Source organism: Megalops cyprinoides, chromosome 17 (genome assembly GCF_013368585.1).
Source record: "Megalops cyprinoides isolate fMegCyp1 chromosome 17, fMegCyp1.pri, whole genome shotgun sequence".
Classification (NCBI taxonomy): domain Eukaryota; kingdom Metazoa; phylum Chordata; class Actinopteri; order Elopiformes; family Megalopidae; genus Megalops; species Megalops cyprinoides.
This window is the reverse complement of record NC_050599.1, coordinates 17,480,167-17,495,646: the sequence shown is the minus strand read 5'-3', so window position 1 is coordinate 17,495,646 and position 15,480 is coordinate 17,480,167. Positions and strand designations below refer to the sequence as shown.

The 15,480-nt window shown below is 49.0% G+C and overlaps 1 protein-coding gene across 11 annotated transcripts in view; it reads right to left on the bottom strand.

Annotated features, from left to right (window-relative positions):
* epb41l2 (erythrocyte membrane protein band 4.1 like 2) overlaps positions 1-15,480 on the bottom strand; it is a 68,319-nt gene that overhangs the window by 33,503 nt on the left and 19,336 nt on the right. For all 11 annotated transcript variants that reach the window (XM_036549899.1, XM_036549909.1, XM_036549902.1 and 8 more), the window contains exons 2-5: positions 13,839-14,377; positions 12,069-12,272; positions 4,980-5,084; positions 3,163-3,205 (exon numbers count right to left, since the gene is read on the bottom strand). In XM_036549899.1, coding sequence (XP_036405792.1) covers positions 3,163-3,205; positions 4,980-5,084; positions 12,069-12,272; positions 13,839-14,363 — 877 coding nt within the window. In that variant the 5' untranslated portion in view covers positions 14,364-14,377. The remainder of the gene's footprint in view (positions 1-3,162; positions 3,206-4,979; positions 5,085-12,068; positions 12,273-13,838; positions 14,378-15,480) is intronic.

Sequence of the window (15,480 nt, the reverse complement as noted above, 5' to 3'; positions counted from 1 at the left end):
ATCAAACAACTGATCAAAACATCTCAGGGTGTGTCTGTAGTCCCTGACGAATCAACAGATGGAAAAGATCATTAAGTTTCGCACATTTTGTTTTGCAAGGATAAATACTTATGGCTGTTTCAAGGGTTTTCTCTCTTGCAAGATACAATATATCTAAACTATGTGAATCACCCTTCAGTGGCTGGTGGCATCGTGAAGTGTTTAAATGCATTTGCAGCTGATTTTAAAAAATGGGACTGCGTTCGTGTTGGACAAAGCGAGCAACATGTTCAAGGCTTACAGTGACATTCTCTAGGCTTGTTGCCACAGTGATGTCAGAATCAGTTGAAACCTTCAATAAACTTGGGAAGTTTACAGACGAAAATCAAACACTGGCACAGCGATGCACTGCATGAGCGGAACAATAAACCAGCCAGTATGTTACACTATTCAACAGGGCTGCAGAGAAGCTAACGGCGTATTACAACCGATTAACTGATGAAAATGTGTTGACTGTGCAAAAAGGTACAGTTGACCGACAAATACATTTGTTAAGGCTATCAGGATAGTCACACTCCTGACAGCAAATTTCTAATTTGGATGTGGAAGCTCTTCTACTAGATTCTATTTGTGGTTTTGAACTGTAATTCTGAACAGGACAAACACGAGCTGTAAGCAAAAGAAAAAGGCAACAGAATGCAACTGGATGAATTCTGGGATAAATCTGAAAAAGGAAAGAAAAAACGTCACAGGGTTAACATGGAGAGCTAAACGATACTTGTCAGTTGTTGCTAATTATGTCAATGCTGAGAGCAGTGTCTGTTCATATGGGCGATTTGTCCACACAGTTTAATCAATCCAAGCAAGAGAAGACTGTAAACAAACTGACAATGATTAAATACAACCACAAAATGTGGAACACTGGACATTCTATCACTAAATATGAATAAGTGATGTTCACGTGCCCCTTGTATTTATTTCATGAGCTCCTACTGCAAACAGCTTAGCCATTTTCTGCTTTACACCACTTCTTATATGCTAGTGTAGGTCAACATATCACTGCACTCATTTTTCAAGTCAGTATTTTTCTCCCGCCCTTCAAATAAAGAAAACCTATTCTGTAAACACAGCCCCGGTGAACACTAATTTAATGCCTTCATTACTGAATACATCAACTGACATAAACACCGCTGTCAATCTCCATGACTGTGCACTTAATTTGTGGTATTTAAATGATGACTTGAGATGACTGAGGAACCACAATGGGATAATTGTTCAACGAAAGGCTTGGAGTTGAGGCTGCATCATCCTTTTAGTGTGGGATGACTGAAATGCATGTGATGGAGCAAAACTCTGGGCCCTATCTGTTACCCGCTTCTTATCAGTTCACTAATAGTATCAGAAATGAAGGAACTCACTATGAGGTCACAGTAAAAGCATGCCTTAAACAAGAGAGTCCAAAAAGTACAAAGCTGACCAACAGTCAAAACAGCAGTTACAACACAGCATTTATTTAGGGAGGACTACAAAAGCCAGAGTTACTCTGCTTTAAATGAGAACTGAAAAATTGCAAGCGCAAGAGAATCTGTGGAAAATTCCCCCCAAACGATGACTTCAGAACAAGGCAATTTCCTCCGCGGCGGAGACCCCGCTGACATATCATCCCCCCGATGTGGAGAGGACAGCATCCATGTTATAACAGCACTGCTGGTTATCTTAATTAAGATGGATCCAGTCCAAGCTTAACAAAAATCAGCTGTTTCTGATATCGCTCCCATGGGTCTGAAAATTGTTGGTGAAGGCAAGAGATCACGGATGGGACACCATTTGAGTGAGTCATTCTTCAAACCTGAGACGGAAGAGTTGCTTCCCCCCCACATATTTTCAGCCGGACCAAATCCCTCTGGAGCTGGAGGCGAAGGTACCAGAGAGCAGAGACCACATTCATGCGTCTTTCTCACAGAAAATCACAAAACCGCACAATGTGTTTATGTAACAGAGCGAGCTCTTGGAGCAGAAACGGCTTTAGGAGTAGTAAAAGAATATTAATGACCTGGAAGCGCACCAGGGGGAATTCTCTGAGGGAACCGAGCTTGAGGGGTAAACTGCAGATGTCCTCTCAAAGACAAAAAGGCAAGAACACACCTAGCTGTCAGGATTTCAGGCAAACACAAAGCTCTGGCGAAAGACTGTGTCACACAATCGCTACAGAGTGAGACGCAGGTGCAGCAGAATGGATATTTTATCATTCTAAAGACAGAAAGCTCATTACCATCACTGTGTTTGTTTCTTTGTTTGTGAACTACATAAAGAGTAGTTAGAAGCTAAAATAAGCAACAACACAAATGACCCTGCGGATCTGTACGGAAGGTGAGGATGAGGTGTTTGGACAATAAGACATTAATCAGTGGTGCTTCTGGGCCTCGTTGCCCGGGCAGCGATCCAGGGCATGAGCCGCCTGGCTCCGGCCACACCTTACACCGAACAGGATCCTCTCCCCTGGCTTGGTGCCCGTCCGCGGACAGAGGACACACACTTTAGGGGCGCCCAACAGCGTGGCTGGGACGGATAAACAGCCAGTGATGTGCCTTGCCGTACTGTGCCATTCTGCCTGGCTGGTCCCAGTCACAGGCGGAACACAGAGCCCGGGGGCCACCGCCGTGGACACAGGGTAAACCGTCCTCAGAGCAACACAGCTGGACCGTGCCGTTGGGGGGGGCGGGGACCGACGGGCTGGGCGAGCCCCGCATCGCTGAGGTTCCCCAGAGGAACCGCCTCCACCCAGCAGCCCTAATACACAACAGATTTATCCAGCCGTGTCATAATTACAGCTATTAACTCGCCAGATGTGGAAAGGCGCATCCGACTCCAGGAAAGAGCTATGACTCCTTGGATAAACACAAACATTTTAACACAGCTCTCTCCAGGGGGCTGGGGACGAGGCTGCAGAGTGACCACACTGAACCTGGCACAAAAACCGCTGCAAATCGGGTAATAAGTGTAAAGCATTCCATTGTAATTCACATGCTTTTCTCCATCGACCGCAATAGCCTGCTAGAAGTGAGTAACAGAAGTGTTTGACCTGACCAGGGGGGCAGTCTGTTTTGGCACAGGGTTCTGTGGCAGTCAGTTACTTTATAAGGTGACTCAGGTGAAACACAAAAGCAGACCAGAGCGACTTACTGCGAATCTGACGCTTGATCTCCTTGGTGGGATCCAGCCAGCACTGAAAAAGAACAAACGCGGCGTTAATCTCCCTCAAACGGAAATGTACGAGGTTAACACAGACAGCCTTAAACTGTTATTTATCCTTGAACGTTAAACAAAACGTGACCGCCATAAAGTTGTGAAAGGGGTAAGTGCTGAGATGCAGAAGTGAACCACTTCCACCAGAACACTTCAGCACAACACTAATATAAATATACCATGGTGAGTTTACAGCAGCAATGATGTAATGTAAATAAAATAAATGCCACACTGAAAAGTTCTGTTGCCATGGCGACTTGCTCCTCAAGTGAGCTTGAAATCAAGACTCTGATAAATGTCCCTGGTGACATTTGTGCTGCTGCCCTAGATACAGTAGTGCACTAGAGCACACCAGCAATCTGCCGTTTACACTGCACTACCTAGCGTCAGCACTGTGTAATTTACGCTGCACTACAGAACACCAGCACTCTGTAATTCACACTGCACTACAGCACATCCTAATTTAAACTGCACTACATGGACTGAGCAGGAATGCTTCTCAGTTATACTCTTCCTCACTTACTAGTCATATGTGGGTCCTTCTAATCCTACACTATGAGAAAACTATGCTTCCACTATGAGGAAACAGATAGGTAATACAACAGCTGCCCTGGCCGGAGATGAAAAAACCTCATTAAGTTCTGAAGTGCCTGCCACGGCTGTTAATATTAGTCCTCTGATCCTGGCCAGCAAATCTGGGGAAAACCCAAAGTTTAATTCGCAGAGGCCAACCGGTAATTGTAGACGCCCGGGCCCTGACCTGCAGAGCTCTGTCACCACACAAACACAGGCATTCAGCCCCGCAGCTGAGCTCTTCCCTGTCCCCACACACCGCTCGTGTGATGATCTCACTGTCCCCCGAGCGGCGTGGCTCAGACCTCAGGGCCCCGGGAAGCGAGGAGATCTCCGTTTGCCATTACGCTCTGCTCTCCAGCGTGCGAGAGAGGAGCCGAGGGCACGCCCACGCCCTGGAGTCCGAGAACAAAACGAGGCCCCCGGATTCGCGCCCGTCCCCCGGCCGCCAGCGGCGCGCTGACGGCCCCGGAGCCCGCCAGGCGTCTCTGTGGATGTTAAAGAGCTCTTGAGGAAAAACAAGAGCGCGAATATGAGAAACAGCAGATGTCGGGGCTGGCGGATCGCCGCACATATTTTGGGGTTTTTTTTTTTACTGCGCCCCTCAGACACCGCCCTGGAGGGAATGCCTCTGTCAGCTCTGAAGGGGAATCATTCATTGCCCCTCTTAATTTTGTGAATCGCTGTCAGGCCATTCAGTTATGGCAAACACGCTGGCCTCCTCTGCATAACGCGGTCTACGAAACCCTCACAGAGTAGGTCCATACCGATTCAAGCTGACTACACACACACACTGTATGCCTCACTCCCACACAGTAAGTCTTAGGATGCCATTCAATAACGCTAGTAGCCTCCTCCACCTAAGACTGAACTGCAGAACAATCTTAAATGCATAAATGTATGCAACCATGTATTAATCGATAAACAGGGTTCAGTGTTTCTGAGTAATGCACTTAGCTAGCAGTAAAACGTAAGCATTGTATACATCAGCTGGTATATAAATTTTGAATTGGTTTCCCATAAATAATGCAAGACCACAAATGAAAAATACGTGCTCAGCGTAATGCAGGAATTGGATTGAGGGGAGTCCCAAGCACTCTGGGTAATGTCAGTAAATGAGGACACCCACAACGGTGCCTTTATACGCAATCTGAAAGTCTTTATTCGCTAAATCTACCTACCTTCTGATCGGCGTTGTCTTTGAAACTCAGGCCGAAGTAGTCCTTCTCCAGCAGATTGAGATGTTCGCACACCTTGAAAAACAGGTACTGGCCTTTCGCCCGTTTCTGAAAACAAAAACAAAAGAATGACATTACATATTATTCAACAAGATATACACGAGACTACTACACACAACATATCAGGTACGGAACAAATTCACTTATAATCGCTCATTTATTAAACTGAAACTGAAAAGCCTAGTGAATAACCCCATTTTTTAAATGTATTATGTGCTATTTTTTTAGCAGATGCCCATATCTGGAGTGCCTGTGCTTCTCACATCTCCAGCAGCTTAGTGGTCCTGCCATGTCTTTTGTGTTGGTAACCAGTTTGCAGAGGGAGAAAGAGAGGTCCCTCTCTATAGGGCACTCAGGTCTAGAACTGCTGAGAAGCAACCTCTAAAGATGCTGTGCGGCAATAAGGGAAACACTTGACTGCACTGCGGTCAGGTTCTCATTACTGAGGCAGGCGTGTGCTGGGGGGGTGTGTCGGTAAGGTGGCTTTGGCGTGTGGACCGCGCCCGTCAGTGCCCCACTACGCCTGCTCGCAGAGTTATTCCCCGCACATGCTCAGTGCACACCCTCAGTACGGTCACCCTCCCCGCCACCCCGGCTGACAGACAGCCTGGCAGCTCTGGGGAACGTTCCTCTCCCACAGGCCGGCGCAGCTGAGGAGGCCGCTGGCATTACGGTCAGATCTGCACAAAAAGCCCCCGGGGCGGCGTGCGTGGTGGCCCTGTGACACTTGCGGAATGAGGGAGCTATTCGGGAGGCACCGCCGTGCCCCCGTCGAGAGGAACGCTACCTCCTCGGGCTGCAGGACAATTTAAAAAAAAAAAAGTCAACAAAGAACAATGCCTTTGATTTCTGGACGTGGAGGGAAAATACCACAGCTGTGCACTTTCCTTTCTCTCTCCGGCCGGTGGAAAAATGCGAGGCACGCCGTTATCATCGCTCGCTCCCATGAAAAGGCACTTTTGAGCGGCTGAATTGATACTTCTTTGCCTCGCTGACAATGGGCTCTGTCACATGGCTGTCTGCCGGCATGGGAAAATGGTGCGCCGCTCTGTCTGACATCGTGACCCTCCGAAGGTCACGGCGGCCAGACGTCCGCGCAGTGCGTGGGTTCCCAGAAGGGAGGGCGAGCGGGTCCTGACTCTCCTTGGGTGGCAATCAGACCACCTGAAGAGGCCTATTTCAGGTGAGGGAGCTAACCTACCACTTTTCGCTCATTGGCTGTGCACATTATCACATTAGCCACTCATTGAGTGAAATATTTCTTGAAGCCATCCAGGATAGTGGACCTCAGTCAAGGCAATAATGCCAGTTTGCCTTCTAGGATTTAAACCTGCAGGCTAAATATTCCAACCCCGTCTACTCACTTCACCTACAATCAGTTTCAGTGGAAAGAGTTCAGCTGCACTCGCCAACAGCTGTGGACACTCCTCTTTACAAAGGGCCTTAGTGTTGATTAGTCACCTAAGAAAGGTCTGCTGACACATAACAAATGGATTAAACAATGTTTAGTACTGAACACACAGAAACCATTAGCTGAAGCAGCCATGCACTTTAAAGCACATTATACGACAACTAGGAGGGAGAGCATGCTGGCGCTAACTGAGACAGAACAAAAAAAAAAAAAAAACTCACCCATTAAACAGCAACGCAGAACATCATGCACTTCCCCCAGACTGTTAAAGGCCTGAATTACAGCGGCTAACAACCGCATAATGACAGGAGATGCTATCAGGGAGTCATCATCTTTGCCGAGGAGCTGGACGTACACCAGGAGACCAGAGCTGCCCCCTCCAGATACCGGAGACCATGTGCCCGCTCCACTTCAGTACCGCTAATACCGGCTACAGTGCCACCTGCTATTCCCATCAGCAGAACACACTACCGCACTGCAGAGACTAAATCCCTCCCCCCGCGGGCATCTGATCTAATTACAGAAATAACAGGACAAACACGCTGATCCGAGTGAACTCGCTACACGCCTTAACGCAGCGCGCCAAGTTCCTCTGGCTTTTCAAACCGCCAAGAGCGCCGTGAGCTTGGCAGAGCGGGCCGGGAGCACGCAGGACGCAACCCCGAGGTGCTGGTGCATGCCACGGCGCGGGGAGGGGGCGAGTTTCTGCGCGGAGGACCCCGAATGCAGCACATAACGCCCCACACGAGCGGTACTGCGGTGCTGTGCACGTACTGTGGGCCTAACCTGAGGGACACCTTGCCTTCCTCTGCATGAAACTGCTGAATGATGTAATTAGATGATACGTGCTATCCTGTAAACACAAACAGCGGTGTGGTCTATCAAGTTAATCTGCTCGATCTGACATGCCCCAGCCCCTCACAACTGGTGTCCGTAGAGACCAATCACCTCTGAGTGTTGCGAAGTGTTACAAACTTGAATTTCTGTTCTAGAACATTCCTACAGGGTGCTGGAGGCTTCACAAAAAGCAACAACTGGAGGAATGGGAAAAGAGCCTTTAACCTTTAACCTTCAGGGGGAAAGTGCCCAGCAGCAGCGAGAGAGGCTTTTAAATGGATTTGACCTTGTCAGTCTTCAAATGCCCCGAAGCGAACTGCACTGGAGGGCTTCTTCGCTCATCCTACAGGAGCCTGCCTGACTTACAGGCCTATGCAAGTTTGTGGAGGGAGGACAGAAGGCTTGGCATGTTTACGCCACAGTTTTAAATTATGGATGAGCAGGAGCTGCCCCAGGTTCCGCAGCTTACAAAGAAAGGGATAAATAATGCAGAGAGCCACAAAACGGGCAGCTGATAGCGAGCACGCCGGCGCTCCGGTCTGAGGACAGGGAGCGGCGCGAAAACGGCCAGGGGGCCGCCGCCGCCCTCCCGCCTAATCGAAAGCGGCGGGGCGGAATAATGAAGAGGGCTGGCACGTCCCGACCGCGCGAGGGAATGAGGCGGGGGTTGGGGGTGGGGGTGTGCACGGCAAGGGCCGCGCGCTTTCAGCTCACGCTTCCCGCGCGTGACGCAGCAAGACGGACGTCTTGTTCCTCCCCTCCCCCCCGCGCTCTTCCTCCCCCCCCCGCGCTCTTCCTCCCCCCTGAGAGCGGGACCGGCACGAGCTGCGGCGTATTGAATAAACTCAGAGCGGCCGACGGGAGCGAAGCCACTAACGGGTCGGAAAAATGTGCACAACAGGCGCCCTGGCGAGCGCCCCGTGAAACGGCGGGAGGGGGGATTAAGGGGGGGGGGAGCGCTACAGCGGCCACACGGTTCGATTTCTGCCCTTTTGCTTAGTAATGCCGCTAACAGGACGGACACGCTGTGCTCGGACTGGTAACTGATAACGGACCGTGTCGCTGCTACGCTGTACAAAACCAGTAAGCGCATATCAACTGCCTCAAATTGCTGCAGTCATCAATTTGCAACAGGAATGCTACGCGGCGGTGGGAACAGTCTGTGCTTTACTGGGGCCGCAAGTCCAGGCTTCCCTCCTCGCGTACGTCCGTCTCTCTGTCCCTCAGTCCTGCAGCCGCTTTCCAGTTCGGACCGGTTTGTGAAAGACAGAGGGCCACGCCTTTAAATACAGCTCCTCTCCTCACGCAAACACAGAGGAAAACTGGCCACACGAACGCAAGAGAGCAGAGCTCAAAGACCCAGGAAACACGCAGGCACCGTAAGACACGCCAGGTCCCCAGAGCATTCACCTGCTCCAGTGGATTAGAGCCAGCCCTGTCCATCGGGCAGAGTAATGTGCACTGAGCTGGATGTCTGAATAATTCAGGTCCCCATACCAGAAGAGCAGCGCTGCACAGCACTGCTGCCTCACTGAACTGTGACCAGGGTGCTGTTTTAAAGAGCCTAACAGTCCGTTTACATGAAAATGCATACAATTCGCAAAACCCGTAACTTTGCTGAAGACAAAACAGGCTGAGCCTATTATAGAAAACAGGAACAAAACGTCACAGACTGATCACGGCTTGGCTGAAAACAGGAGCAAATTCTGGCATTTATGAAGCAGGGAGGCCTCAGGACTTGCCGCTTTACTTTTCATGTGTGAATCACCCGCCCTACACTGGACACAGCCTGGATTAATGCTCTGGTCTGATTTTACGACTGACCACTGACCGACTTCAGCAGGAGCTCGAAGTTACAAAATCAATAGGGAAGGACTCCAAGGGTTTGGCAAATCAAATCACGAGGAACGTCCTGTCTAAATCATTACTACTCTATCACTGTGTCCTGCGGACCACGTCACCACCCAAGGATGTACACACAGAGAGTCTCCGATCGTGTGTTCCGCCCTGTGCTCGGGCCACACGCCCCTGCTGTTATTGCCAGGAGACCCCTCCACGCCCCACTGGCTGCTAATTGGGTGAGGCCGATTTGGCAGACGCAAAGCCCAGGAGAGTGAGAGAGAGAGATGGAGAGAGAGGGAGAGAAAGGGCGAGATAGAGAGAAAGACAGAGAGAGGAGAGAGAGAAAGACAGTGAGAGGAGAGAGAGGGAGAGAAAAGGGGGAGATAGAAAGACAATGGGGGGGATAGAAAAGACAAGAAGAGAAGGTGGTGGTGGTGGGGGGGTCAAAGATAGTGTCAGACATAGACTGAGACAGCAATAGAGAGGAAGATAGCAGGGTTTTTAAGAGATCACATTTAACTGCACTTCAAGTTTTCTGACCTAGAGTGCAAGCTGAGAATGAGGTGCTTTGTGACAATACATCCAGGTCGTGTGTATTCAGTTTCTCTGTGCATTGTTGTTCTCTGACGCTTACGTGTCACCGGGTCGGCTCACCTTATCAACATATCACACGCACACAGAACGGGAAAGCGCATCAGTTTGTTTTCAAAGATGGCGTCTGTGTGGACGGCCGTGCACAAACAGGCCTGTGCTTCTGCCCTCAGCCCTCTCACTGCTTCCCTGCTGAGTCTGAGGCTCCGCTTTTCAAAAAAATTAAGGTTAATCTCTGGAATGCTTTGTTTGCCCTCTTTCGTTTAAGAAAATGTTCCCGAACGGACCACAGGCATTACATCTTGTCATAAATATGCCACTGTCTTCTGGCTGAATAGGCTCCAACAATGCCATTTAGTGATGCCTCAGCCTTTCTGAAAGTGCACACAAAGCTGGCAGTGTTGAGTGAGTGTCGCGGCCATTCAGGGCCCGCGCTATCCAAACGCGCGCTCCGCTACGCGGGAGATGCTCTGTCACGCTGGGCCACGGCGTCTCTGCGCCGCACCGCTGCCGATGTCTGTTTTTACTAGAGAGGGGAGAGAGGCAGGCTTCGGCCGGCCACACCCCCCCCCAACTCAGCCACCCGGAAAGCTCCATGTTTCCACCCAGTGAGTCCTTTAAAAAAAAAAAAAAAAAAGGGAGGAATTTGGCTTTTTCATTCACCGCAATCCAACAGCTGAATGGCGAGGAAGCGCTACACGTGGTTTTCCCTGGCATGTGAGGTTATCTCCTCTACCACACTGAGTCTGCGGTGCACAGCAGATGCTGCCGGTTTAATCTGCTGGGAGCTCAGTGCCTCCCCCCCACCCCCACCCCACCCCCCCCCGGGGCTCAGAACACCAGCCAGCAGACTCTGCTCTCTCCCCTCCCTCACATTTTCCCGCACCTCATCACACCTGGGTCACCAGCCCGCCATCGTCGCAGGGGTGTGTCGTTCTCCCACTTCTGGCCAAAGAGCTGATCCCGTTAGCGCGTTATTCCAGGGCCACGGGTTCGAGGGCCTCCAGCGCCTGCTCACCTCATGCGCTCTCCTCGCACATCGACTTTTAAAGGCCGAACAGCGGCCATCCAAACACGACAAGACTCACATGCCTCTCGTGCTCGGTGGTCAGGGGTTTATGGCAACAGCACTGGCGCTGTGCTTACTGGCTGAGACTACTCCGTACGCCTTTTTGCCCTCTAGTGGTCAAACAATGTTACTTCTGTTCACAGTCCAGGGGGAGCTCTTCAGTTTGTGAGTGAGAGAAGGACTCGACCATTTCCTTGGCTATTTCCTCCAATCAAATAGTCCTTTGTATGCCAGGTATGAGAAGGGCACTGTGGAATTAGCCGCTAACTGCAACGAGTGATCGCATGAATATGAAAAAAAAAAAGCCTTTTTGGAACAAATGATGTATCGATTTGCCCAAAGTTCCAATTATCCTGCATTCCATTTCTGCGCTAACAAAAACAAACAAAAACTACGGCCCCAGTCAAGGAGATAAGGCTGGGACCGTGAGAAACTCTCCTTCTGTTACATTTGTGTTCAAGCCAGTGAGGACAAGACACGACCTAACACTTTCCTCTACGTTCACTCACCCAAAACTCCAACAATCTGAGGGTGAGGGGCATGTCAGACCTGCTCATTCACAGACACACCCCGCACCCAAGAGCCCCTTAACCAGCACTCTGATTGGCTGCCCAGATCATCTCAGAACATTAGACCAGAGGGGTGACTGAGCATAGCAGAGGACGGGCGTGACACAGGAACATCAGAGTTATTAACACTAATAGTCAACATACCATACACGTGGCTGCATTGCAATATCATAGATCACTAAAAGAAATAAAGAGCTATAGCGAAGGGATGTTTGCATTTCTCTGACACTGCAGTCCTGTTCGCAGCCCTTTATGTCCCTGCAGTACGGTCCCTCGCTCTCAGTCCATGATGCAAGTCACTTCAGGGCTGTTTACAGGTTCATCTCCTGTTGACATAATCGACCGTGGCGCTAAAAATATCTCTGGCCTCACCAAGCGCTGGAGGAGGAGACAATGGGCTTTACATGAAACCACTTCCATTTATTCAACAGGACTTTACAGCACCAGTTGCATTTACTCAACGGGACTTTACTTCATCGCATAACAGCAGGGTAACGTGACCCATCAAATACAGCCATGTGCATTACACAGCTGGGATTACACTACTGTCCTCTGCCCAACACATTCTGTCAGAGCCCATGACACCTGCTTTTCTGATCAGGAATAACACAGATGAGAATTTAATAACACAATATAAGAAATAATGCTACACGGCGCTAGGAATGTTATGATATATGGCCCGATAAGTGATACATACTGCAAACGGCTCTTACCTCCACCTCGCAGCTGAACTGGGTTCCATCCAGCATGGCCACCTGACACACCACCATCTTCATCTTCTTGGTCAGCTTCAGCGGAGACTTTGCGGGTTTTCCTTCTGGCTTCGCCGTCTGCTCCTCCTCTTTCTTCACCTCCTCTGCCTTCTTCTCTTCTGTCTCTTTCACCTCCTCGTCCTCAGCTTTCTCCTCCTTCACGGGCTGGCCCCAAGCAACAGAACAATCAGTAACAATGACCCTGAATCACGCAGGCCCGTTGAAACACTGTTGCTGAAGCCACTCTGGGCCAAAATCCAGCAGCTACACCCTAACTGTGATCCAACAGCATTCTACAGCGTTGATGCCAGTATTTAAAAAACACTCGGCAAACAGTAATATTATAAATGCAAATCCAGGTTTGCAGGAAATTGATGTTTTAGGTGTGTCTAAAAGCAAAAGTGTAATGATACTCACTCACTCAAAAACGGGATCAAAGTGACTTTTTTCACAGTCTGGCTGTCATGAGCAACGTTGGAAAAATCCAAAGAATTTGAGAAAGTTAATGATCCACAACAATATAATCTCATTAAAAGCCAAACCTGTGTTCTATTTTAACACACACAAAAGCTGTTGAGGCTTTTTAGAGTACAGCAGTCAAAATGTGAGCATTTCCTGCTAGGAAAAGAGATGAACTGCGATGAAACATTTGGTTTACAATCATGGCGATACTGTATTTGACAAAAAAGGGCAACAGCTGTCCTTGAAAGAAGCCACTTCTCATAAATCCCTATGCAGATGTCATTTGTTAATCTCATTACTGCTTTTTGTCCAGTGCAGTATACTTGCGTCTGTAGCCCTCTAATCAGAACCATATGATTATGATATCGCAGAAAGCACTGCCTTTCACCGGCTATGAAGTTTTCCATTGGCTTAATCGCTGGAGATGATGTCATTGGGTGGATCAAAATTAAAACATGGAAAATAAAAGGACTTTGGCTCTACTATTGACAAGAACAATGGATGGAGACATTTCTCCAGCAACATGTTGCAACATTTAACAGAAACAACTCCCAACAAAAACATACACTTCCTGTCTTAAGACCTGAATATATTTTTCTTCTGTTAATTGCTAGCCATTTAAGCTTCATAAGACGACAATCAAAACAGTTAGGTATTTCAGAATTAAAAGAAAGACTGCAAATTCCATTTAAATGACAGTTTGTTTCTGTGATAACAGAACTATGCCTCACATTATCACAACACAATGTGTCCACTGAAAGCTCCACTTGATAAGTCAGTTGTAGTGAACAAAGTACCTTACAAAACACACCTACCCAGATGCAGCTAGCCATTAAATACACACATTACACATTTAAAAGCATGGTGTGTATTAACTATATTAATTTAGTCTGCAGCATGGCTGACAGCTGGAAGGAACAGGAAATGGAGAGCTATTGTGATGAATGCCAGGTGCATTTTCAGATGCAATCTCCGTTTGCAGTTTCTGTTCGACAGCAGCAGCAGCAGCAGCTTCCCTGTTAGAGACCCTCTCATGGCCTGAGGGGCCACAGAAACCCTGGCAGACAGAACCACCGAAGTGAAATAAACGACACAAATTACTTATTCTCTAGCCATGTGACCACCAGGCCGAGCACAACATGTTTCTGTCCGTAATTCAATAAGAAAAAAAAACCAAAGAGCCTTCAGAAAATACAGTAAAGCCAAATTCATTCTCGGTGTGGTAAAAGCTAAGGTAAGGTATCTGCAAGGTAAGAAAGCAGGGGGTACCTGAGTGTCTGCACTTCCGATGGAGTGCTTCTCCTCCTGTTCTGGCGGGGGCTCTTTGGCCTCGGGCTGAGGCTCGGGCGTGGGCTCCTTGCCCTCGGGCCCCTGCTCGGGCTCCCCGTCCTTGGCTGGGGGCTCGCTCCCCTCCTTGGGCGCTTCTTTCGGGGGCTCCTGGCTCTGGGACTTCTGCCTCTTAAGCCATGGAGGGAGGAACCTGGAGATGCCCTTGCCGGCAGGCTGCTCTTTCTCTTTCTTCTTCTCTGAGGTCGGCGGGGGCGCCTCGGGGTTTTGCGGGGCTTCGCCGGGGGCGGGGGGAGCTGCTCCGTCTGGGGCGGGCTGGTCGCTGCCGGGGTTATCTCCCGCGGGGTTGTTGCCGGCGGGTTTAGGCTGCTCCGGCTCCTTCTTGCCGTCCCCTGCCGCAGGCTCCGCTGTCTGGGCCGCGGCGTCCGGCTCGGCCGCTGCTGGCTGCTCCTCCGACTTCTCCGGCTCCTTCTTCACCTCAGTCTCGGAAGCCGCTTCTGTCGTCATGGTCACCGGTCACGCTGGAGAAAAAGGGGGGGGGGGCAAGAGGGCTGAGCTGAGTCAGGGTGCAGGGGGTGCCATGCTTTCAGAGTAGGAACCTTTACACAGTTCACGCATCAGTTCAATCCAAAAACTGATTTTACAACTTCATCTGCAAAGGGATGGCAGCAATACAGTCAACATCACAGCAGGGACAACATCACTCTGCTGTTTGTTCCAATGCAAAGGCATTCAAGCAATAACTACCAATTGTTACTGAACAGATGTCTCATGTTATTCCAGATGGCAGTAGTTGTCACACTACACACAGCCCATGATGGAAAGAAATAATGCAACTAGGGATAATTCAATTGTTACAGATCACTAATCAATTACTTGGAGTACTTTGATTACTTTGTGTACTTGTTCATTACAAACAAATTAAGAAACCATCTGTCCTTTTTTATTTCAAATTCTAAATGAAGGACAGCCCATGAACATAAAGCAGCTAATACACTAATGTTATCTATTTTTCTGACAGAGTAAATAAATGCAGCTCTCACATCTCATTTTATAGCGAATCATACTTTATACATAATGAAGTTTCATTCTCTGCTTAGGAAACAAAAATATGGGTGTGATTATGCAAATATTTGATCTTGCGAGACAAAGAATAAATATTTATATGTGAAATCACTTGAAATGCACATCCTAAAAGTCATGGTGACTTTGCTGTTCATAATCCACTACAATGCTCGTCGATGAAATTATGTAATCAAAATTGTCAACAGAGGTACCGCAATGCGAAGGGACAGTGCATCCCAAAAAGGGAGCCAGTTCTGCATAGGAAAGGACCCGAATCAATGCAGCAGCCACAGGCGGGACGAGACTTCAACACAAATACCAGTGTGCATAGCATAGTTGCACTGATTCTCCATGGCAACGGGGACAGGACTCAAAGGCTAAGGGCTTAGGTTCTGCACGGGTTGTGTTTGTAGCTGAGAGAGGGACACAGGCCAACGCAGAATAATGTGAAGAAAGCCGAGCCACTTTATTACATAATGGTCTTTAGTTTCCATGGGAATTGGACGCCAGAGGTAGATTTGACAGTTGTCAGCGAAACATAATGTTCCCGAAAGGACAC